Source organism: Cyprinus carpio, chromosome B10 (genome assembly GCF_018340385.1).
Source record: "Cyprinus carpio isolate SPL01 chromosome B10, ASM1834038v1, whole genome shotgun sequence".
Classification (NCBI taxonomy): domain Eukaryota; kingdom Metazoa; phylum Chordata; class Actinopteri; order Cypriniformes; family Cyprinidae; genus Cyprinus; species Cyprinus carpio.
Window position 1 is genome coordinate 13,053,714 of NC_056606.1, and position 25,949 is coordinate 13,079,662.

At 37.5% G+C, this 25,949-nt stretch overlaps 4 protein-coding genes across 5 annotated transcripts; all 4 read left to right on the forward strand.

The window, feature by feature from the left end:
- The first annotated feature begins 71 nt into the window (after positions 1–71).
- On the forward strand, positions 72–4,736 carry rab1bb (RAB1B, member RAS oncogene family b). Its single transcript, XM_019069744.2, has 6 exons — positions 72–311; positions 2,821–2,893; positions 2,981–3,076; positions 3,163–3,258; positions 3,399–3,530; positions 4,040–4,736. The coding sequence occupies exons 1-6, from the start codon at positions 298–300 to the stop codon at positions 4,232–4,234; spliced, it is 606 nt and encodes a 201-aa protein (XP_018925289.1). The 5' UTR covers positions 72–297; the 3' UTR covers positions 4,235–4,736.
- Positions 4,737–5,504: 768 nt separating this feature from the next.
- Positions 5,505–15,171, forward strand: frmd8 (FERM domain containing 8). The gene is made up of 10 exons (XM_042732620.1): positions 5,505–5,734; positions 6,116–6,203; positions 6,305–6,472; positions 6,988–7,089; positions 7,174–7,232; positions 8,167–8,333; positions 9,287–9,508; positions 9,593–9,866; positions 12,588–12,810; positions 12,945–15,171. The coding sequence occupies exons 2-10, from the start codon at positions 6,116–6,118 to the stop codon at positions 13,055–13,057; spliced, it is 1,416 nt and encodes a 471-aa protein (XP_042588554.1). The 5' UTR covers positions 5,505–5,734; the 3' UTR covers positions 13,058–15,171.
- Positions 15,172–15,326: 155 nt separating this feature from the next.
- vps51 (VPS51 subunit of GARP complex) lies at positions 15,327–21,231 on the forward strand. The gene is made up of 11 exons (XM_042732618.1): positions 15,327–15,650; positions 15,851–15,980; positions 16,110–16,256; positions 16,444–16,663; positions 17,167–18,058; positions 18,878–19,093; positions 19,172–19,255; positions 19,357–19,491; positions 19,636–19,757; positions 20,186–20,273; positions 20,487–21,231. The coding sequence occupies exons 1-11, from the start codon at positions 15,474–15,476 to the stop codon at positions 20,745–20,747; spliced, it is 2,472 nt and encodes an 823-aa protein (XP_042588552.1). The 5' UTR covers positions 15,327–15,473; the 3' UTR covers positions 20,748–21,231.
- A 140-nt stretch (positions 21,232–21,371) lies between these two features.
- On the forward strand, positions 21,372–25,909 carry tm7sf2 (transmembrane 7 superfamily member 2). Of its 2 annotated transcripts, none has more exons than XM_042732622.1 (11): positions 21,372–21,509; positions 21,760–21,825; positions 22,010–22,206; positions 22,288–22,342; positions 23,128–23,322; positions 23,444–23,547; positions 23,870–23,989; positions 24,091–24,259; positions 24,334–24,414; positions 24,598–24,720; positions 25,551–25,909. In XM_042732622.1, exons 2-11 carry the CDS (start codon positions 21,765–21,767, stop codon positions 25,709–25,711), a joined length of 1,266 nt encoding a protein of 421 aa, XP_042588556.1. In that variant the 5' UTR covers positions 21,372–21,509; positions 21,760–21,764; the 3' UTR covers positions 25,712–25,909. The 2 variants fall into 2 exon arrangements, with proteins under 2 accessions (XP_042588556.1, XP_042588555.1); XM_042732621.1 differs by having other exon boundaries at positions 21,438–21,530.
- The last annotated feature ends 40 nt before the right edge of the window (positions 25,910–25,949 follow it).

The following is a 25,949-nucleotide window of genomic DNA, read 5'->3' on the forward strand; positions in this document are numbered from 1 at the left end:
GGCGGCGAAAGCGGATCAGAATAGCGGCGCATCATCATCCGTCACTGCCGCACCTGCGCGGCTTGTAAACTGAGAGCAGAGGAGAGGAGAGAGGAGCCGTGAAGTCAGACTGGCTTGATTTTACAAGGAGGTTTGAAAACGGTCCACAAAGGCTTATCAAAACTCGAGATCCTCTTTTTATTGCTACTATTCCAGGCTAAACACTGGCTTAGAGTTCGCGGTCAGCCGGTGAACAGTAGGCGGCCAGAGCGCTTCTACCAGCTGGACAAACAATAACAATCCCTTTGCTGTCACATCATGAACCCTGAATAGTAAGTCGTGAGAACTATGAACATTTATGACCTCTCATAATTTCCTTTAACCTTTCGTTGGCAGGTCAACCAAATTTCCTATGCAGTTGCTGTTCAATTTATATAATAATTAAATAGCAAACAGTATGAATTGTGTTACTTTTGGCACTGATAGTATTTGTCATGGTTGCAGACTGCACAATAGCTGCTCTGTAAATAAAAGTATGATAGGTATTTTCATATATATATATATATATATATATATATATATATATATATATATATATATATATATATATATATATATTAGGTGCGTTTCCTCCGAGGAGGCAATGACTAAATATGGTATAAAAAGTCTAAAAGTCACTCGTTTTAATAAAGCGATACTGTCCAACAGCGACACACGCAGGTAAAGTTACAGCAGAGGCTTGCCTCCCTTCGGTCCATTGACTTTCTACAGAGACCCCGAAGCCTGCCATGACTTTTCTGGAGGCGCATTGAGATGAATGGGGGAAAGTCACGTGAGAGGAGGCAATGCCTCCGTCGCGCTATAATTGGATAAGATCGGTTAAGGTTGGATGTGATTGGTTCGTGTGATAAATCCCTTGTTTCTGTGAAAGCTCTTGGCTTTAATTAAGAAAATGATGGCATTATTGACTAATTATAAAGTAAGGAAACAACTCTATGACTATTAAAAAGAACAGCTGAACATAAGTCGTGGGCTAGTGGTTAGAGAGTTTAACTCCTAACCTTAAGGTTGTGGGTTCGAGTCTCGGGCCGGCAATATCACGACTGAGGTGCCCTTGAGCAAGGCACTAACATGCCGCAGCATAAATGGCTGCCCACTGCTCCGGGTGTGTGTGTGTTCACTGCTGTGTGTGTGTGCACTTTGGATGGGTTAAATGCAGAGCACGAATTCTGAGTATGGGTCACTATGCTTTGCTGTATGTCACGTCACTTTCACTTTCATTAAATGAGTTAACTAACATGAACAAACAATTAACATTTATTACAGTATTTATTCATCTTTGTTTACATTAGTTAATACAAATACGGTTCACAGTGTTTAAACTAATGTTAACAAGCAAAACTTTTGCTTTTAATAATGCATTAGTAAAATAATGCATTAATAAATGCTGTAGAAGTAGGCTATTGTTTATTCTTAGTTCATGTTAACTAAAGTAGTTCACTAATGTTAACTAATGAAACCTTATTGTAAACTGTTTCCAGAATATTGTTCAAATTGTTACTGTCTTTAGATATTATTTTGAAGTAAATATAAAAATGCATAAAAACACTATGAAATGTATAATTAGTATTAAAAATATTAAATAAAATAATATTAATAAAAAACAAAATAGAATTATATTTGTTCTCTTTTTTATGTAATATTTCTTTTTTATGTTTTTTTTATATATAAATGTATAAAAATTTATTTATATTTTTTTTGGGCGATATAGCTAAGAATTTTTTTATATATTTGTTGTTTCATATTGTTCAGTATCAATAATTATTTACATTTTTTATAACCTTTATTAAAACAAAGCGCAATAGAAAAAACATTTTAAATTTAACCACTGTCTTTAATTTACCCAATTTATTGAGACAACAATTTTTTTTTTTTACTTTTTTTTTAACAGTCAAACACAAAAGAAAATGTAGACTAATATCTCCTTTCTTATGCGTTATGTGCAGATTAAATAAATAGGCTATTATGGAAACTTTTGGCTTGTCTCCCCCGAGGCCACAGGAGGGCGCAATGAGCAAAACAGTGCAGCGTATTAAATTGTCAATGCAATGAAATAATTGTCCATAAAAAAAAAATAAAAAAAAAAAACGTGTATAACGTCTAAATGAACATATATAAATCAAATATAATTTCGTAAATTGCATAAACAATTATGAACAAAACAGCATCGTGTATTTATGCATTGCATAAATAAAAAAAGAGCCGAATCGACGATCACACAGATTGCATTTGAAAACATGAGACGCAGTGAAAAGGAATAAAACTTCACAAATTTGCGACGTGTTATTTAAACTTTTAAATTATTTTAACTATTTTTGGTTTCGTTTTAACCTAATTTTAAAATTCGACTAATATTAATGTTTTAATTCACAATCCCCTCATCACAGGCAGGCACAGCACTCATATTTAATACATAAACATAACATGTTTTTCTTAAATGTATACATGCATGTGTTTGTATTTATATATATATATATATATATATATATATATATATATATATGTATATATATATATGTGTGTGTGTGTGTGTGTAATAAATATACAGAGTATACACACATATTATGTAAACAAACTTTGGATGCGATTAATCATTTGACAGCACTTATAAATAATTTAATTATTATTATATTAACATTATTATTAAATAATTATAAATAGAATTATAGCCTATTATAGTATTTAATATTAGTATTATATGAATAATATATTTTATATATAAAATGAACATCTCAGAACTGTATTTTTTTTTTTTTTTTTTTTTTTTTTATATTTTCACAGTGACTACTTATTCAAGCTTCTTCTGATTGGAGATTCTGGAGTTGGAAAATCTTGCATTCTGTTGCGTTTTGCAGTAAGTGTTTGTTTTTTAACAGCATCTTTGGATAGGAACGATCTCTGACTGTGTGTGCTTGAAATATGATTGATTTTTCTTTTCCAGGACGACACCTACACAGAGAGTTTCATCAGCACGATCGGAGTGGATTTCAAGATCCGAACTATTGAGTTGGATGGAAAAACTATTAAACTGCAGATAGTGAGTTTGTAGACTTTAGAATTCATCTTAAGTGTCCTTCTTTTAATGTGACTCTAAAGTTCAATGAGACATGTAAATGTTTACAGTGGGACACCGCTGGACAGGAGCGATTCCGCACGATTACATCAAGCTACTACAGAGGAGCTCATGGGATCATTGTTGTGTATGATGTCACGGATCAGGTTTGTGAGACTCCTTTCTAAAAAATTCACATCTACACTTGAAACATTTATGGCTGTTGCTTAGTAAAATAAAGGTTTACCTCTCAAATGTAATCAAAACTGCACACATACTTAAAAGTTGAATGCTGGTGTTTTTTCAGGAGTCCTACAACAATGTGAAACAGTGGCTGAAAGAAATCGATCGCTATGCAAGTGAGAATGTCAACAAACTACTTGTAGGAAATAAGTGTGACCTCACTACAAAAAAAGTTGTGGACTACACTACAGCTAAGGTTGGTTGGTAGGGAAATAATGAACTTCCTTTTAGACTAGTTAAAGAAACAGTTCACTCAAAATGAAAATAGCTGAAAATTAACTCGCCTTCAGGCCATCTAAGATGAAGATAAGTTTGATTCTTCATTTGAACAGGTTTGGAGAAGTTTAGCATTATATCACTTGCTCAGCAGTGGATCCTCTGTAGTGAATGGGTGCCGTCAGAATGAGAGTCCAAACATCACAATGATCCACAAGAAATCCATACGACTCCAGGTCATCAATTAATGTCTTCTGACGTGAAAAGCTGTTTGTTGTAAACTTTTAAACCGTTGCTTCTGGCCAAAATACCACTTAATAACCCTTAATAATGCTTCTCCCAGTGAAAAAGTTGTCTCGTCTGGATAACTCAAACTCTTATTCTGACTGCACCCATTCATTTCAACACCAAACACTTTACAGTTCTACATTAACAGAAAACACTATTTTCTACAGAAAGACTATTCTTCTTTCTCCAACACTTTTTCAGGAGTTTGCTGACTCTCTTGGCATCCCTTTCCTTGAGACGAGTGCCAAAAATGCCACGAACGTGGAGCAGGCCTTCATGACCATGGCAGAGGAGATAAAGAAGCGCATGAGGCCGGGGACTTCAGGGGGTTCAGAGAAACCTGATCTTAAAATTGAAAGCACCCCGGTGCAACAGTCAGGCAGCGGGTGCTGTTAGATCACTGTCATATTTTCTCAGGGAGAGTGATGAGCCGGACTGGACACTGAGGCGTATTGTGTTGAGGTGGCCAATGTGGGTATTAACCACAGACTATATCCTACATGGTGCTCAATAAAGTCTGAAATCATTACTGTTGTTTAACAAAAACATTCATGGCTCTTCCCACATTTGTGTTGTCTTTGAAAATAAGACTAAAGCACTGGCACACACTGATGCAGGTACTCGTCTGAAGAATGAAGGTGAAAATGTCCAGATCACTGTGTTAATAGCTGTTAACTTTCACAATTGACCCAATCATATGAAAATTCATAAACAATGAACTGGGATTTGCAACTCGTAAAAGTGGTGCCTTTTCTTGTTCATGCTTTTAAGAAGATCAAGTGGTTGAGTGGTCATTGCTGGCATTGTTCATCCGCATGTTAAAGCAGGGACTCTCCAACATTCTCATTTGGAGTTTTACTGTGGTTCTGTGAGAATAAACAATGTTGTTTTGTGTGTATTTATTTGCTTCTACTTTCATTTTTGTGTGTGCCTGTGACTGCTTTATTATTGATGTCACTTCATGTTGCTCCAAATCTGTATGACTGACTTTCGTCATGCAGAGTGCAAAATATTTTGGAGATGTTTAATCTCAAATCAGTGGTATCCTAAAAAACATAACTAGATCCCATTGTATGGAGAGAAAAAAAAAATTCAAAATATCAGTGAACAGTGCATTTCAGAAGCTGTAATTATTACTGAGTCAGTGGGACTGCTAGATAGTTTTTTATGATTTATTAAGTATACTATGTTAAGAAAGTAATAACCACCAATTATTTTACATTGAAAGAGCATTTTACTGCGATCAGTGTGGCAAAACATTTATGTTTGCAGCACACCTGTGAATCCGTACAAATGACAAGCCATACTTGTGCTCCATTTGTGGACAGAGTTATTCACGCATGGGCCATTTTAAAGAGTGTATTATGAATATTTTAATTCACTAATTAAATGTGTAATGTTAATGTAGGCTATTTTTTTCAAAAACACTAATTCATTTGTCTCCTGTAGGTGTGTATGTAGAGACCAACAGTGAATATTAACAGATACTTTAATCCGTAGTGCAGATCATCTGATATCTTTTAATGTAATGTTTATTTAAATTCACACACAAAAAACAACAAAACTCTCAATTAGTCAGTGTCTATGGACGGGACGGTTATTAATGAAGTTTCGAGCGCCGTGTATCCTCCTCCCCCTACTGGACGCATCAGGAACAACAGGGGCGTAAAACTCAAACTGAGCCGTAGATCTGCGTCTTCCCTGTAGTTGGGCTGATTTCACCGGTGGGCGACTGTATAAAAACAGGGTGGGCGCTGTTTAGAGAACATCATCCAGCTGCGCTGCTGCTGCCGTCATACTCTCAGCTTTTATGTAACTTAATCTCCCCCAAATACTTCTGCTTTTCTGCCTGTTTTCATCAGGAAAGAAGCTTCTGAAACGGAGGACAGTATCTCGGTATGTTGCTGTGTGTTTGGTGTCCTGTCTGTTACTGGAGTAGCTAACTTAGCTAACGTTAGCCGGTAAGAATAGGGACGTCAGCTGTCTTTTCTTTTTTCTTTGATAGTATTACCGTATTTAACCAAATATAGTAAACAAGGTGACGGTATAAACAGCGAAAACAAACTGTAAAACATACAGTGAGTCAGGAACTTATAAGTTGCTGCTTAGCCTTCAGATTTTTTAAAACTTGTTTATGCTTATAACTGATCATTTTGCTATGAAAACTACTATCAAATTAATGATTTTTTTTATTATATTTATGCTTAGTTTGTACGGAATATAGCAATAAAAATGTCTTGTGTTTCCTACTCAGTTTTGTGTTTGTTTCTGGATTAGATGGAGGGAGATGATGACGACTTCCCCCCTGAGCCATCAGAGCCCTCTCATTCCCAGAGAGGAAGTGTGGCTTCTTCAGTCACCAGAGGTTCGTCCTCTCCGCTCTTGATCTGATGTCTCCAGACTGGAGGTCCTGATCTGATCATGCTGGACCTTACATGATCATTTGTCCCTCTTGTGTTTCTCCAGCTCAGGATTTGTTGGTGTACTTGGCGAGCAACAGCGCAGTGCACTTGACTTTGGAGGGTCTCGGCTGTATGAATGCGCAGGAGCTCGGCCGCAATGTCCGAGAAGCCCTCAATATTCCCAACTCTGCCGTAGATGTATTCACTTTCTGGTTCTGCTCTCCTTTGCTTGGTAATGATTGTTCTTTTGTGCTCTGCTCAGATGTCAGACTGAGACAGAATTTATGACCTTTTGGTATTTAGGTTATGAAGAAGGGCAAGCACAATGATGGCATTTACAGTGTCTTTGGCTGATTTGCAAGTGAAGCGTTGGGAGGGGACATCAGGAAGTGCTCAGGGCGTTAAAGTCACCCACTGGCATTTGTGGATTATTTGATGTCTTTTAAAACAAGGGCAGCTTTTTACTTTTTAATGTCTGGAATACACTACATGACTTTTAGAATAGGTACAGATTTGAAAACACTAGGCATTATAGTGTGTCAACTTCATCATTCATTCATCCATACTAAAAATTACGGCAACTTTCTTGGCAAAAGTTGTGTTTTGTTCCAACCTTCAGTTAGACGTATAGTCTTATTATTTAGCAGAAAAAATCTGCCCTAGTGTTTGAGCATCATATTTTTTTTATGAAGTCCTTCTTATTGTTTTCCACCTTTAGTCTAATTTTGTTGTGATATGTTTGCACAGACTTGCAGTTGAAACCGAAACATTTGCCCTACAAGCTGTGTCGTCAGTGGCAGGACCTGCTGTACCGCTTTACCGAGGCCCCCCCAGAAGCCATTTCTCAAGGTATGCTTGTGTGTTTGCTTTTGCACATTTCGCTTCATTTGAAATTTTAGGTGTTTAACAAAAACACATCTTTGTATTTTTCAGATGAGCCATGTCTTCTGTACAAAAGAAATGTTTTTTATCCCAGGTCAAAAGAACTTCAGGTGTGTGTTTTTATTTTTCTTTTTTCAGAGTTTTAAAGGGAATGTTCATGGAAAAATGAAGATTCTCTTATTTACTCACACTCATGTATTTCCAAACTTATGTATGACTTATTTCTTTTTGGAGGTCAGTGGGGCCCAAAACAGTTCTTTCAGTTGCACAACAAAATAAGATAATTTGAAGAATGTTTCAGTGTTTTTTGTCCATATAATGAGTTAATATGGTCCAATGCAGTTTTGGACCCCAGTGAGTTTCATTATATTTATTCATTAATTTAAAAAAAAAATCAGCTTTTTTATTTTACTGAAGAAGGTAAGTCAGGTTTGGAACCACATGAGGCTGAGTATATGATGAAACTTTTGGGTGAAATATCCCTTTAAGCCCAATGCACACTAAGTTTTGTCTTTGTCTACTAAGATGTTTGCTTGTCAGATTATGCAATATGACCCCAGAGAGTTATTGCGCAAAAGCAACATGTACAATGTCAAAGGCCTTGCATGTCAGACTGTGCAATGCCGTACTATACATCTTATCAAAGACTTTGGACGTGATTGATCATTTGTGTCTGGAGTTATTAGGCTGGCCAGTTGAGGTCATGGACCACTTATTCTTAAGAGCTATCTTAACATAAAGCTTCCTAAAGAGATTTATGTTACAAATCAATCATATAGACATGCATAATCTTTTACAATTCCTCATGTTTACCTCAAGACATACAGTGTGCACCAGGCTTTTGACTCAAAGATCCATGTAGCCTATGGTATTTCTAGTACATCTGCTTCAGTTATGGCAAAGCTGATTGTTTTATTTTTTTATTTTTTTATTTATTAACAGAATTTGAAGTATTGATATATTAAATAAGTTCATTTCAGAATTTGTTTTGTGATTCCATGAGGTGAATTTATGTTGTGTAACATCTTTATTTTGTAATATCAGATTGAAGATGAAGGAGTGTTGAGGCTACTTTATGACGAGGCAAAGATGAATATCTTAGAGGGTCGTTATCCCTGTGACCCAGAACACTGGCTGACATTGGGAGCTTTGTCCTGTGCCGTTGAGCTGGGGACTGGACTTGATGACCAGGCTCTAACAGTGGCAATCAGGTGCCCTTCTCTGCTATGACATCAGTGATTAAATGGTTAAAGGGTTAGCTCAACCAAAAATTAAAATTGTGTCATTTATCACTCTTCCTCATGTCATTCCAAACCCGTAAGTCCTTTGTTTATCTTCGGGAACACAAATTAAGATATTTCAATGAAATCTGAGAGCTTTCTGACCCTGCATAGACAGCACTGTAACTGTAATGTTCCCAGGCCCAAAAAGGTAGTAAGGACATCGGTAAAACAATCCATGCGACATCAGTGGTTCAACAGTCATTTTATGAAGCTATGAGAATAGGCTACACTTCTCTTCCGTGTCAGCGTCCACCGCCGTTCACAAGAGTATGTCTATGAAGGGTCAGAAAGCTCTCAGATTTCATCAAAAATATCTTAACTTGTGTTCCGAAGATAAACAAAGGTCTTGCGGGTTTGGAACAACATGAGGGTGAGCAATTAATGACAGAATTTTCATTTTGGGTGAACTGTCCCTTTAATGTAATGTTGAGGTTTCATTTCCCTTTCTGTCCCTTTTTTTATTTTCAATGTTTGGTTTCACTTTATTTTGAGGTTTTGACATGTATATTCAGGGTTTGGTTTATGGTTATTTGCTTAAAATTATGCATAATTTACTGCATTTATGTTTATGTTTTTGTATTTAGCAGATGAAATTGCATTGTAATGCACAATGCCAAATTTATTAGACAACTAGATAAGGAAACAAGTTACTGTAGTTACTGTTGTTACTATACTAAGTACATGTGTAACAGAGACATGTGTAAGTATTGTATTTTTAATTGTTTTTATTTTTAAAATACTCATTTAAATGTAACTTTTAGAATTTAATTAATGTTTTCATAATTCTGTCCTAGAATTATTTAGCTGACTATTACAGTATAATTTGTTATTAACTAATTTGCTGTAATTACTTTCAATTTCTATCTGTAATGTTATTTCAGGGAGAAGAAGCTGTCATCATTCCTACCGGCCCACGCTGCATTAGGAGGAGGAGGTTTTCTGTCCACACTGAGGGGGAGAGGCGGGAGGAATGCTGAGATGGAGCAAAATCTTATAAAGGAGTATCGTTCAGTCTGCTCCTCTGTTGCCACTGGCTCCAGTCTGGAGCCCATTGCTCTGCTGTGCCGGTACCTCAGGAGCTGCCACACCCTGCCTTACTACGGGTATGATCATCGCAAGAGGAAAGCTGTTCAAATATCAAGTGTCTGAGCCTTACATATGTGTATTAACATAGGTGTTTTTTTCAGATGTGCTTTTTTCATGGGTGAGATAGACAAGCCAGCCCAGGGTCTCCTTCACAGAGGTGGGCGTAAGGCTGTGAGTGTGGGCATCAGTCTGGAAGGAGTGTATGTCATGGATGTGAAAGAGAAGCACGTCCTCCTGGGTCTCAAGTTCAGTGAGCTTTCCTGGGATCACAGCTATCCAGAGACAGAGGGAGACTCACATATACTCTGGCTGGAGTTTGATGGGGAGGAGGCTGGCATGCCTGTCAACAAGTTATTAAAGATTTATTCAAAAAAGGTGAGCATATAATAACTAATGTTTTTATTTTTGACAGTGTAAGCAAGTATTGTAGCAATAAAATAAGTAAATACAAAATAAAATTATATTTTTTGCATTTTAATATTATCAGATGAATTATGTTTCATAAATATATTTCTTTATTAAACAAATTAATATTTTAATTCAAGGATACATTAAACTGGTCAAAATAGACCTAAAGACATCTATAATGTCACTATAATGTCTATAATGTCTATAATGTCAAGTTTCAAATAAATGCGGTTCATCTTTTTATTCATCAAGGAATCCTGAAAAAAAAAGTATCAGTTTCCACACAAAAAAAATATTTTTAATAGCATTAAACTGTTTTCAGTAAGATATGTTTCTTGAGAAATGTTTAATAAGAAATGTTTCTTGAGCAGCAAATCAGCATATTAGAATGAATTCTGAAGGATCATGTAACTCTGAAGACTATAGTAATAGAATAAATTACATTTATATTGAAAATAGTTATTTTAAGTTGTAATAATTTTTCACAATATTATTTTTACTATATATTTTGATTACTGACTCAAACTTTAGAAAAGTTTTATTCATGTACATTTTTATGATATACTTATGTATAACATATACAGTGGGGAAAATATTTATTTGATCCCCTGCTGATTTTGTAAGTTTGCCCACTTAAAAAAAAATAACGAAGGGTCTGTAATTTTTATGGTAGGTTTATTTTAACATAAGGCCCTTTCACACTTCACATTCGACCTGGAAAATTGCCGGAACATTGCCGGGTTGCCTTCTGTGTGAACGCAAACACGTTCCGGGATTGAACCCGGGTCGGGGACCTAGTAACATTGCCAGGTTCAGTCCGGGAACGAGCGCTGTGTGAACAAAAGCCAGAACTAATGCCGTGTCGTAGTGATGACGCACGTTATCGTGCAAATTTTTTACCAGGTGTTTTGAAGGCAGATCAGCGTTCACGACGAAACAAATATGTGCAAACTGTAACGAAGCAGAGATCAGTTAGTTCCTCACTTTCGGCGCTGAAGCTGAGATCGTGCGCCAGCTTAAGTGAAAGTTAACGTGCCTAGCGTTTTCGACTCGTACATTACACGTCACTACCTGATATCACCTGTCTTCACGGGACCTTTACGGGTTGTGTGTGAATGCACGCACATATTCCGGGAAATCACTGGCAGTGTGAAAGTGCAAAATCTAGCAACCCGGGAACAATTGCCGGGACGCATTACCCGTGTATTTTCCGGAATCGCGGTGTGAAAGGGGCTATATAGAGACAGAATACCAACCACAAAATCCAGAAAAAAACACATTATATAAAGGTTAGAAATTGATATGCATTTCAATGAGTGATATAAGTATTTGATCCCCAAGCAAAACTTGACTTAGTACTTGGTGCTGAACCCCTTGTTGGCAAGCACAGAGGTAAGATGTTTTTTGTAGTTGGTCACCAGGTTTGCACACATCTCAGAAGGGATTTTGGTCCACTCCTCTTTACAGATCCTCTCTAAATCCTTAAGGTTTCTTGGCTGTCTTTTGGCAACTCAAAGTTTCAGTTCCCTACACAGATTTCTATAGGATTGAGGTCTGGAGACTGGCTAGGTCACTCCATGACCTTAATGTGCTGCTTCTTGAGCCACTCCTTTGTTGACTTGGTGGTATGTTTTGTGTCATTGTCATGCTGGAAGACACATCCATGACCCATCTTCAGTGTTCTGGCTGAGGGAAGATTTCTCTTCCAAGATTTTACAGTACATGACCCCATCCATTTGACCCTCAATGTGGTGAAGTTGTCCTGTACCCTTAGCAGAAAAATGGCCCCAAATCATAATTTTTCCACCTTCGTGCTTATCTTTATGTATGGTGTTCTTGGGGTCATAGTCAGCATTCTCTCCCTCCAAACACGGCAAGTTGAGTTAATGCCAAAGAGCTCAGTTTTGGTCTCATCTGACCACAGCACTTTCTCCCAAGCCTTCTCTGAATCATTTAGATGTTCTTTGGCAAACTTTGAATGGGTCTGTAAATGTGCCTTCTTGAGCAGGGGACCTTGCAGGCGCTGCAGGATTTCAGTCCATTGCGGCGTAGTGTGTTTGCTTGGTGACTGTGGTCCCAACTGCCTTAAGATCATTAACAAGCTCCTCCCGTGTAGTTCTGGGCTGATCCCTAACCTTTCTCATTTCCTCATCCTTACCCCATAAGGCGAGATCTTGCACGGAGCTCCAGACCGAGGCCGATTGATGGTTTCTTCCATTTCCGATTATTCGCACCAACAGTTGTCTCCTTCTCACCAAGCTTCTTGCTGATGGTCTTGTAGCCCATTCCAGCCTTGTGCAGATCTACAATCTTGTCTCTGACATCCTTTGACAGCTCTTTGGTCTTGCCCATGATGGTGGGAGGGGTTGGAATGGAAGATACAGATTGTGTGGACAGGTGTCTTGTACACCTAACGAGCTGACATAAGGAGTAACTTCTTAAAGTGGCAGGACTAATCTGTGTTCCACATGGGCACATAACCAATCTGTGGGAGCCAGAGTTCTTGCTTGTTGGTAGAGGATCAAATACTTATTTCACTCACTGAAATGCAAATCAATCTCTAACCTTTTTTCTGGATTTTTGGTTGGTGTCAACAGGGGATCAAACAAATATTTTCCCCACTGTATATATATACTTGTATTATACTTGCATAATTGTATTACATAAGTACTTTATATTGTCCTCTAGGCTGAACTAATGAGTGGTCTTATTGAGTTTTGTGTGGAGTTGCGCTCTGTTGGCGAGTCAGCAGCCACTGGTACTGACGGTGAGGTCACACCTTCCCAAGAACCTACGGGTCGGGAAACCAATGAGAAAACCCGAGAGCGACGGCAGGGGAAAATGCGCAGGCAGAGCAGCGTAGTCTGTAGCCGAGTTCATTCACTCAACACCATCAGCTACGTTGATGACGGTAAGAGACTAAAATTGCATTGTGCGATGGATGCACCTGGTGTTCATTTATTCTGCCCTTTAAATTGTATCGTCTACAATGAGGAAATAATAAACTGGGACAAAGCTCATTTTAATTTACCTCCATTGTTTCAGGCAAAGAGATTAAACGTCTGAAGCCCAAAAGAGCTGCTTCTTTCTTCACGCGACCGGCTCAGCCTCACACTTACTCAGCGGTTCAGGTGACTGAAAGTTTGGAGCAAGGGTGAGCCCCGGCTACAACACTGCCCTCTTCTGCCCGGTGACCAGAACTACATCTGTCTATTTAGATCCTCAGAGACACAGTGCAAAACCATCTGAATGGACGGATCGGACCAAGATCACAGACTGAAGAGCTAAACCAGTATTTATAGATAATTTGTGTGTTATGTCACAGGTTTAAGTTAAAGCTCTTTGTTGGCTGTTGAAAACTAATGTGAAATTTGCTTCAATAATGCTGTTCTGTTAAACTAACTTAAAGATATCTTGGTGCAAGTGCAAGACTATGACACACAATCTGAAAGCTCTGTTTAGGTCACTGTTCTGAATGTAGATTCTACTATGCAACCATCAAACCAAACTACATCCCAGTGGCAGTAAATCAAGAGTACAGTAGTCCAGCACTTTAATCCATGTCACTAATACTAGACCTGCTGCACCAAAGCAAACAGTCATTGCCTCTAGTATAGGACAACGGCTCTTATATGCAAAACCAGGGCTGCTGTCTGTGGCAAAGCATTGGCAAAGACTGAGATTATGACATTCTACTTTACTTGTCTGTTGAATGTATGTATTGGTTTTGCTGTCTGTTTACTTCAGGGCTTGTTTGCATATGCAGACTTATTTGTAACAAGATTTTTTTTTGTATGTTAAGTGGTGACCAAAGGTAAATCATGACTCAACACATTGAGTGCAGCTGACTGTAGTAGTGGTCCCACTACCTTGTTGCTCTGAAGAATCATATCTTTCTGATGGTGTGCATGTAATGCACTGCTGAAAACAATCCAGGTCATATGTGGGCATAATCTGCATTTGTAAAGCAGAGAGAACTTTATTTAATACATTGAATCACCAGTTGTGTAGGTGCTTGATGATCAATAGATGACGTATGTCTGCTATTTCTATTTAGTGATGCTTTTAAAATGTATGTAACCCTAAGCTTTGTACTGTGTTTCCAGTCTTGAGCTTGAAAGTACCTAACTATATGATTTTTTACAAAAACAATAGTAATAGGGCACGGCATTAACAATTGTCCAGGACAATTAGAAGAAAAATGTCAAAGGAAGTTATTTATTCATAACCTCTGATTCTGAACGTCCAGTTATTCACCCTGTGGTATTGTTACCAAACAATTTAGGAACTTTACCGATGGTCTGAATTCTGAAGAATTACTAAATGAATGAATTTGTTCATTATACCTCCTGTTTTGGAAATTAATTTCAATGCACTGCTTTCTTATTTTTTTATTTTTTACAAATGATGTTCTTAATTGTTCTTAAATGTTGAAGTACCTGTCAAATCTTAATGTCGAGCCCTACAGTAACCTGTCATCAGTTACCAAACACAATACTGTATTTATCAGTGCATGAGATCTGTTGTCTTAAATTGATTTTGTGGTGCGCATGTTTTTTTGTGAATGTTTCTTTACCTGTTTGCACTCGATCACATTTAGAAATGTGGAAAATGAAAACTTTGGCATCACAAGCTGAGCTGTGAAAGGAAAACGGCCAGCTGAACGGAGCAATACGATCAGTACACCCACTTGCATTTCTGTATTTATGTATTTATGCAAAACGCTTGCTGTTGTTAATCCTAAAATGTTTATTCCCAGACTTTCTGTACCGTATTGTATTTTCCACTCTAAAGCTAATCCAATGTTTATATTTCAATCTGAACATCTGTCACACACACACACACACACACACGTACCTACTAACTGTGCTGTAGACAGTCACATCTGTGTTATAGAAATATTGAATCTGTCAATACTAACTTAAAGTGCCTTTTTTACATTTACATTTAATCTTTTGCTAGAGTTTTACTGTCATCCGTCTCTTGAAATTGTATCTCCACTACCTTTCGTTGTTTATGAGGCTTTATACACAAATTTCGCTACCAACTTTTTGTGACTGTAAAATTAACTAAACCATTTGCAGCACTAAACCTTTTTATTCCCGCTTTGTACTAACTTCTGGCATACCTATCAGTAAATCATTTTCTCTATAACGGATTTTTTATTAATGTTTTATTTAAATGAACTATGCCTGTAATAAGGTCTTTGATGTGTAATAGAATTACATCTTGAGGAGAAAAAGAAGGAACGAAATAAATGTAACAAACTAAATATTGTGTATATTTTCATGCATGGAAGCAGTGACAAGCATTCATTATTTTTTAAGCTTTTAACATTTACATGATTTACATTTTCGTTATTATATAAACACTTATATTTTACCATTATGTACGTACAGTATAACTCACGTCCGGACTTTTATTTTGAAATACTGTCTACAGTAACGCCATTTTGGATCAGAGCAGCAGCCTCATCATCAGACTGAGCTGGCAGGTTGATCCACGGCTCTTGCAACAGATGTTTTGTTGACATCTGTCATTTATACGTTAGGCTATAGTTGAACTGTAGTAGAAATGAGTTCAGCTACAACCCCACCGGATTCGGACCCGAGCCAGCGACGGCGGGTTCACAGTATGCTGAAGCACTACTACGGCCTGAATGAGGAAGGAAAAGTCACAGAGCAAGCCGAGTCTCTGGATCCGTGCGATATCAACGGACCGCATTTCGACCCAGAGGTTTATTTAAATAAGGTAGTGTGATGAATAATGATAAAGAGTAGGTGTTTATTGTGTATTGTATAGGGGTGTACACATATGTCACGAGTAAGCTGTCACTCTGTGGTTTTATTCAGCGTTTTATACCACATATAAATTATTCTCCCATAAATACCCGTATGTGACGGCTAAAATGTACTGTGGTTTGTCTTTGAAATGTCTTGTCTGTGATTCAGTTGAGGATGGAGTGTTCTCTGGGTGAGCTGATGGATCATGAGAGCTGCATGGTGAAACAGATCAGGTCTCTGGACAGTGACATGCAAACCCTGGTTTATGAAAACTACAATAAGTTCATCTCAGCTACAGGTTAGTGAACAGATGAAGGTTGTTCAGACTATTGAAGTCCCCATGGCATGAACTCATAATTGACTATTCTTATTCTCGTTGAATTTTGCAGTGTATGGCTTTTATTTAATTTTATTTGTCTCTCCACAGACACGATCAGAAAAATGAAGAATGATTTCAAGAAGATGGAAGATGAGATGGACTGTTTGTCTGCGAACATGGCTGCTATCACAGAGTTTAGTGCCCACATTAGTGGGACATTGCAGGACCAGCATGCACAGATCACTAAACTATCAGGTATGAATATTAATGTGATATAAATGGATCCCAGTAATAATAAAAGATCCACGACCGAGGCTTGTATTGGTAGTATAACAACCATTATGCCTTCAAACCACATTAGGTACTTTCATATACATCTGATTTAAAGGTGAAATTGATTTCTGCCTCCACATAAGCCATGAATCTTTCATCTTCTGTGCAGGTGTTCACACTCTCCTGCGTAAGCTCCAGTTCCTGTTTGAGCTGCCAGCAAGGCTCAATAAGTGTCTGGAGCTGCAGGCATATGCCCAGGCAGTGAGTGCCCACCGGAGGGCACGCTGTGTACTGCAGCAGTATAGTCATATGCCCTCTTTCAGGGGCATCCAAGATGACTGCCATGTCATTATGGAGCAGCTCGCACAACAGCTGCGGCAGAAATTCAGGTCTGTGCTTTCTGGGATATCATGGCACATATCTGTATTAGTTAAATTTTAAAAAAGTACAATAACTGTGTTTCATCTAGTAGAATTTAGTGAGAAGCATCTGGACTTTTGATTTTGTATCTGGTGTAGTTCTCCCAAAAAAAATGAAAATTCTGTCATTAGTTACTCACCCTCGTGTCGTTCCAAACCCGTAAGACCTTCATTCATCTTCGGAACACAAATTAAGATGTTTTTAATGAACCTTTCTGGGCCTTTAACATGGTAGTTGTATTGCTGTGTATGGAGGATCTGAAAGCCCTCAGATTTCATTAAAAACATCTTAATTTGTGTTCCGAAGATGAATGAAGGTCTTACGGGTTTGGAACGACATTAGGGTGAGTAACTAATGACAGAATTTTCATTTTTGGGTGAACTAACCCTTTAAAAAAAATAAATGATTTGAGTCAAAATGCCTTCCATAAAATCTAATCTCATGTAATTTATTAATTCATGTTTGCTTGCAGGGATGGAGGTTCGAGTGCTAAAGACCTTTCTGAATGTGTTGAGCTTCTTCTGCAGTTAGACGAGCCTGCGGAAGAGCTCTGTGACAAATTCCTCAGCCACGCCCAGTCTAGGTTTGAGGCAGATCTCCAGGGACTGGAGGCGGAGCTTAAAGACTCTCCGGTTACTGATACCGGCGGAGGCTTGGTTCAAAAAACAAATCCTGGATCAAATCCTGTATCTCCTTCTAGTTCTTCTACGACCAATCCATTCCTCTCTCCTACTGCCGGAACAGACATTCTTGAGTTCATAGATCGAGGGTGTAATGAGTTTGTCAGCAGTCTCTGTTTAGTCATTGCCTCCTATCAAGAATTGTTTATCAACCGTCCACAGGAAGGCGAATTAGCTTCAAAGAACATCCCAGAGATGGCTAATGGCAAGCTACATGTGTTTGTGGACACTCTGGCTGCTAGATACTTCTCTCTAGTGGAGAGGAGGATACAGGAAGAGAAGGGAGTGAGTGATAACTCTCTGTTAGTGAGAGCCCTGGATCGCTTCCATCGCAGATTACAGGCCATATCCAAACTACTTCCGGGGTCGGCAGTGCCCAGCCAAGGAACGGAGATAGTGGTGCGGGCAGCTAGAGAGAGAATCAAACAGTACCTGTCCGCCTTACAAACATTCTACCATGACAGCCTTACTGATGTAAGACAGGCTTTGGCTGCACCTCGTCAGTCAGCGGGAGGGGCTAGTGTATCAGGAGGCGGGGCTACAAGTAAAGATGCCACACCCAGTCTGCCAGAACTGCTGACATCCTTATCAAACTTTATTCTGAATCAGTTGAAGTCTGTATTAGCATCAGTGCATCTCTTCACAGCAAAAGACATCACATTCTCCAACAAGCCCTATTTCAAGGTAAAGAATAAAGTAAATATATCTAAGTTTTGTATTAAAAAAGTACCATGTATGGGACATTTTAGTATAGAACCCTATACAGTAACCCTCTGGTTTTCCTCACTCGGTGGTTAAAACATTTTCAGTCATTTTTTTAAATATTAAGTATTTTTGTTTAGTTTAGTAGAATTTTTATGATACTAGACAATTTTCACCTATAGACTAAAATAAATCTAATTTATTTAAAACAAATCCAAAATAAGAAGAAAATTAACTCAGTGTTTAAGTTAAAAATAGAGCAAAACTTCCATGAAAGACAATTTGGTGCAATCTGGTGGAAGAAATAAAGAAAATAAGATGTGTATTATGTTATAATCAGTTGATGCCTGTAAACCCTTTTACATATAGAAAATGTGTGTGTGTGTGTGTGTGTGTGTGTGTGTGTGTGTGTGTGTGTGTGTGTATATATACAGAGAGAGAGAGAGAGAATGAGTGTGCAGTGTGTTACCTAGTTGCTTATAAGAGTATTTTCAGTCTTCACTGCGAATACGTTTTGCATTTGGATATATATTTAGACATTATCAAAGACTTGTGGCTGATTTGTAGATTGCTCTGTATTTTCATATTTTCCATATTTCTAATTCATTTACTATGGTAATGTTACTATTTTTAGGACCATTTTTCTAACCATGTCCATGTTTATTGATGTTCACAAAAATCCCCAAGTTTCATACCAATCCAGTAAAAAAAAAAAATCTTAAAATTTATGTGGTTTAAAATAACCAAGTATGTTCCCATGTTTTGGTCACTTTTCTAATATCTCTCATATGTTTCTGTCAGGGTGAGTTTTGCAGTCAGGGTGTGCGTGAGGGCCTGGTGGTGAGCTTTATTAAGTTCATTTGCCAGTCGTCTCGTCAGTACTGTGAGAGCGCAGGTGACAGAGGAGGATCCACACCTCCTGCTCTCCTTCTCTTGCTCTCTCGTCTCTGTCTGGACTATGAGACCTCCACCATCTCCTACATCCTCACACTCACAGATGAACAGTTTCTTGTACAGGTATTCCATATGCATCATATTCTGTTGAAATAAACTCTCTAAATACACTATTCATATTGACCTTTCCTCTCTAAACAGCACCACACTCCAGTCACTCCAGTTACAGCACTGTGTGCAGAGGCCAGAGAAGCTGCTCAGAAATTGCTGAACCACTATGTGAAGGTAACTAAGTAAAAAACTAAGTTCAGCTGTACAGAGTCTTTTATTTCGGGCTAGGATTGCTGTTGGAAAACATTTGTTAAGCAAGTTTTGTTTTGATCCAGGTTCAGGGATTAATCATCAGTCAAATGCTGAGGAAGAGCGTGGAAACGAGAGACTGGGTGAACACCATTGAACCTAGAAATGTCCGGGCTGTAATGAAGAGGGTGGTGGAAGATACCACCTCTATTGATGTGCAGGTGTTGCACCAAACATTTGTTTCATATTTCATATACAAAAAAGAGTCTAGATATGTAACAGACCATTTGAATCCATGAAAAAAGATACATATCAATACTTAACCATTTGTAGTAACCAATTTTGCCTGCATATGTGCTTACTAGGTGGGACTGCTTTATGAGGAAGGAGTAAGGAAAGCCCACAGCAGTGACTCCAGCAAACGCACCTTCTCTGTGTACAGCAGCTCAAGACAGCAGATCCGCTATGCACCAAGCTACACTCCCAGGTGCACAATCACGTCACTAATTTTACTGACTTTAAATCAGATTTTTTTTTTTATGATGAGCATTTGAAAAAGCAACCTGCACCAACCATTTTCCCCATAATGAGAGTAATTTGTAAATCTATTTTAAACAAAAGATAATTTTTAGAGCCTCCCTGCATTTTCAGGCAAAATGTAAGCTATAGTTTTTCATTTGAAAACAAAATAATTACTATAATATTGTACTTTGTTATTATTAAATACTTTAATGCAAATATTATATTTAGATTATTTATTATTAGCATCATAATTACTGTTGTATTATGTTTTCCTTCTTTTTTTTTTTTTTTTTTCTTTAGCTGATTACATGCCTTAGTTCTGTAAAGGTGTAATGGAATATACATAATCACACAGGGGATATTGTTTATAATTGTTTATGTTTTTTGTTCCAGTGCTCCAATGGACACAAACTTGCTCAGTAACATTCACAAGCTATTTTCTGAGAGGATCGATATCTTTAGCCCAGTGGAGTTCAACAAGGTAGAAAACAAAATGATTTGAACTATTGTTTCTGTCATTTAACTAACTGACCAGTGCAAATTTTTATGTTTTATATATATATATATATATATATATATATATATGTGTGTGTGTGTGTGTGTGTGTGTGTGTGTGTGTGTGTGTGTGTGTGTGTGTGTGTGTCTGTTATAATATTTTTTCAGTCTGCATGACCAGTTTTCTATCTTATCCTAGGTCTCTGTGCTGACTGGCATCATTAAGATAAGTCTGAAGACATTCCTCGAATGTGTCCGTCTCCGTACGTTTGGCAGATACGGACTGCAGCAAATCCAGGTGGACTGCCACTATTTGCAGATGTACCTGTGGCGGTTTGTGTCTGATGAGAACCTAGTGCACTTCCTGTTGGATGAGATTGTGGGTAGTGCCGCCCATCGTTGCCTGGACCCGTCTCCAATGGAGCAAAGTGTGATTGAGGTCATCTGTGAGAGGGGGTAGAGTGGGTGTTTTTCCTTAAATAGGCAAACAAGTTTGCACATAACTGAAATTGATATCAACTGTTGGACAATACTAATACTTATATTCACAGTTATTTTATGTAACTGATGGAGTATCAATTTCAGTGAAGGCACTTGTACAATTAATATAAGGTCAGTGACCTCAGATTGAAACCTATTATAGCTGGATTGAGATCATTTGATCAAAGGCTATAAGTGTGTGGACAATGGGTGCTAAAAGTTGAAATATAATATATCTCTTGTCAAAGTCCCAAAATGAACACAACATACAATAAACGTAAACGATAACCCATTTATTTAATAAGTCTAATCACTGTATATTATAGGCAAGATGTTCTGTCTATAAAAACCAAATCGGCATGTTTGAAAATTGTCTTTTTCTGTATTCATAGACTGTGAAAGCTGTTCAATCTGCATTAACTGGATAGTGTATGTTTAATAAACGTAATGTACATAAAGAAAAACTTGCGTCCCACTTTCTTGGGAGTTAAAATCCGTACCCTTACGTCTGTTGTTATTGAATGCACTGTAAAATGAAGCCAGAACACACGCTATCCCCATTGGTCTGGAAAGCATTGGGGGCGGTTTCATCCGCTCGTCTTTGATTCCGATTGGTTCCCTGGTTGTCTCTCCCCACTCTTCTGACAGCAGCGGGACGCGCTGATTGGTCAGGTCGCGTGTTCTGAGTGCAGGCGTCACCTCAGGCATCTACAGTGATGATGAGCGGTTTCCATACATAACAGTAAGTTTTTGGGAAACAGAGGTAAGAGAAAAATACGCTTTATATATTTTATGTATATATTAATAAGTTACTATAGGGTTATTTGGTTGATTCGATGAAGTTTGAAAATAAAATCATGACGTTACAAACGAAACGCGTATAATACACAACTAACAAATGCACTGAAATTTAAATAATACATTATTATTGTATATATTTATATATATTTGTTTTACCAACCATGCTAAGGCCTCATCTTTGTCCCAAACAGGCAAAATGAAACCTAACAAGCACAAAGCAACGCATTCAGCTGAAAGGGAATTTGGAGGTGCTCTTGGTGAGCTAATTTTTATATATATATATATATATATATATATATATATAGATATATATATATCTATATATATATATATATATATATATATATGCATATGTTTGTGTATGTGTAGTGATTTATTTACTGTGTGACTGTATGTGGCTTCTGTGCCATATGAGTTCATTGGTCCACCTCACCTGTCCAGGTGCCACCTGCATCCCTGTGTTCCTGCCTCTGACGGTTCTGTACCTGCTGAGTGTGTGTCGGTCTCCAGCAGCCAGTGTCCTGCAGTGGCCTCCTCCTTTACCCCCCACTGCACATTTATGGGACCCATTGGCCGCAGTTCTGATTGTAGGTTGGATCACCCTGCAGAGTTTTCTCTATCTACTGCCCATAGGGAAGGTGAGATAGTGTATCATATCAAAATTAGGTTATTTTCTGAAGCGAGTATGTCAGATATTTAACTGATTTATTTGTTAACAGGTTTCTGAAGGATTGGTCCTCAGAGATGGATCCAGATTGAAATATCCCATTAATGGTAATCTATGCTGTCTACCTGTTTGTAATGTTATACAAATAATGCTAATAATACATTTTTAATGTCTTTGACACAAATTAAACAGAACAGTTTTTGTTGACATGATAACCTTTGACCTCTTGTAAACTATTATATACATAGTAGAGTACAAATTCCATTTGTCAGTAAACTTTAGTTTCTCCTTTTATCTGGACAGTGCTTAGTTTCTTTGTTCATTTAAGTTTAGCATAGTTTCATAATTCAAGACTGTGCATTTTTACAAAGAAATTTAAAGGTTAAGTAAAAAAACATATAATGATATACTATTAGTACACATGATGATAATAATAATATATTAGTACAGTTCTAAAGAAAAATAACAAGCTTGATTGCTTAATTTAAATATTGATAATCTAAAATTATTAGGATACACTACCATTAAAAAGTTTGGGGCTAGTATTTATTTGATCAAAAATACTGTAAAAACTGTAATACTGTGAAATATTATTACAATTTAAATGAACTGTTTTCTATTTGAATAAATTTTAAAATATAATTTATTCCTCTTATGACAAAGATGAATTTTCATCATCATTACTCCAGTCTTCAGTGTCACATGATCCTTCAGAAATCATTCTAATATGCAGATTTGGTGCTCAAGAAACAATTCTTGTCATCATCAATGTTGAAAACAGTTGTGCTGCTTAATATTAAACTAAAACCTTTCTAAATCTTTTGAGAAGTTGGGTATATTTTTATCTTTGTAGATATGATTGTGACCTGATTTTTATATCTTTATTTCTTAGGTTTCCATGCCCTGAGCATTACTGCTGTCCTGTTGCTAGTATGTCTTTGGCTGGGAATGCCACTCGGGTATCTGTTTGAGCTGATTTTGCCTCTGGCTGTATGTGCCATTGGTGTGTCCTACCTGCTGTCTATGTACCTGTATATCTGCTCTTTCTGGGCACCTCAGCATGCTTTATCACTTGGAGGAAACACAGGTGCGATAAGTAGTCCTGATATTTACAGATCATTTACAGTTATTGTCAGATATTCCAGATATGCTTCTACTTTGAAGTCTCTTCAAAGTATTTGTCAATGCTGTTACATTGTGATTTGTAGGAAATCCTCTCTATGACTTCTTCATGGGCCGAGAACTCAACCCTCGGATTGGAGATTTTGACTTGAAATATTTCTGTGAACTAAGACCTGGATTAATAGGCTGGGTAAGAGTCTCAACAGATTTTTACATGAACATATAAATATGTATGTAAATATATATGCTATTGTTTAAATGTTTGGGGTTGGTAAGTTTAAACAATAATATTGTTAAATATTATTACAATTTAAAAAAAGATGTTTTTTTATTTGACGCATTACATTTTAAAATGTAATTTGTTCCTGTGATGAAAAGCTGAATTTTCAGCATCATTACTCCAGTCTTCAGTGTCACATGATGCTTCAGATACCATTCTAATATGCTAATATCAAATCTGAAACACCAAAGTATTTTACCCACTTTTTCTCTTTTGCATTGTTGTTTTTCAGGTGGTAATAAACCTGGGGATGTTAATGAAAGAAGTAGAGCTGAGAGGCTCTCCATCTCTTGCCATGCTGCTTGTCAACGGCTTTCAGCTCCTCTATGTGACAGATGCTCTGTGGAATGAAGTATGAAAAAAACAGTATATTCGGAAAATATATACATGCATGTATTAATATAGACTGAGTCCCAAATACACACAACATTACCATTTTCCTTGTGCCTGCAGGAGGCTGTGCTTACTACTATGGATATTGTGCATGATGGATTTGGGTTCATGTTGGCGTTTGGCGACCTGGCCTGGGTTCCCTTCACGTATGGTCTTCAGGCCATGTTTCTGGTTGTGCACCCACAGTCACTTAGTACTCTTGAAGCAGCAGGGATTATTCTTCTAAATGGTAATCTACAGCCTGTTTTGCACCAATCTAAATGTTTAACATTTTCTAACTCTCCTATTTTTGATCTTTTGCAGGAATTGGTTATTACATTTTCCGGAAATCCAACTCTCAGAAAAATCAGTTCAGAAGAGACCCCACACATAAAAGTGTATCACGTTAGTAATCACGTGTCTTTTGATATGCTACCAACTTTAAGTTTGTATTAAGTGAACATTGTTTTAGAACACTTCATCGGGATCTAAAATGAAGAAAAGGGTGAATTTCTAACTGGAGACCAAATTATGGCTTCCAGACTTGCATTAATGATGAATTTTCACATCCTTTCTTTTCACTTGTAGACCTGGAAACTATCGCCACTGCAACAGGAAAGCGTCTCTTGGTTTCAGGGTGGTGGGGGTTTGTCAGGCATCCAAACTACCTGGGGGACCTTCTCATGGCTCTGGCGTGGTCCCTGCCTTGTGGTAAGTAATAAGCAAATGATTTGAACTGATGCGTCTCATTTCAGTTGCATAGTTTAAGGGTGTGTTCACACTTGTCATGTTTGGTTCAAAATGAACTCTTGTGCTAGTGTGAACGCTGCCATCCGAACCCTGGTGCGCACAAAACAAGCGGGCCGAGACCGCTGAAAAAGATAGGTCTCGGTCCGCTTCCAAACAAACCATGCTGCAGTTCGAATGAAATATGAACGCAACACAGAACAAACACTTCTAAAGAACCAAAAACAGGAAGTAATGAAGATGTGATGCTATGCAACATTATTTGACGACACGGTGTAACCAAAACAAAATGAGCAGAGGGCAAACATGGAGCAACAATGAGGTAAAGTGCCTTTAATGAGCTCCTTGTGAGATGGCATTTGGTGAAAATAAAATTAAATGTACACGCAAGAATGAGCGCGCTTAGTCCAGCAGACGGCATTAGGTGTGTTCGACTTAAAGCGGGTGTTCGGTAAGTTCCGTCACGATATATACGTCATTCAAGCCGACCAGTCAGGTTGTGAACGTATCACTATGCCTTTAGGTTCAATGTCAAAAATGCCAATGTGAACGCTAAGCTAAGCGGACCAGGACCAAATGTATCATTTTACTTTTTGGTCCGGACCAAATGAACCAAACACCCCACACTCCTGCATGATGATTTTAACGCAGACCAGGGTTGCCAGGTCTGGGTAACAAAAATATCCCAAATATCAAAATATTATATATTACTAAAAAATCAGTTTTTCTAAAAGTCATCCACTCATAATTACAGTATAATTTAATAATTTGTTTATTGCAACTTTTTTTCTTAGGAATGTTGCATATTCTGCCTTACTTCTATGTCATATATTTCACCATTCTGCTCATCCACCGAGAGGCCAGAGATGAGAAACAATGCAGAGCCAAATACGGACTGGCCTGGGACACGTACTGCAGACGAGTGCCCTACAGAATAATCCCGTACATTTATTAATGCAGACTGATGTGTTCAACCACTGGATGTGTCAAAATCAGTGCAGAGAACTGGACATAACAAAATATATGCCATATATTGTTTTTATTTGCGTCATAACATTGCTTTCTATTCATTCAAATGTTTTTAAAAAATGAAAAAATATGTTGTGTTGTATTATATTATTAAAAACATTTTTGTTATCATCAGTGTTCAGTACAATCTTCAAGTGTGGACTGCAGCATTCATGACATTTAAA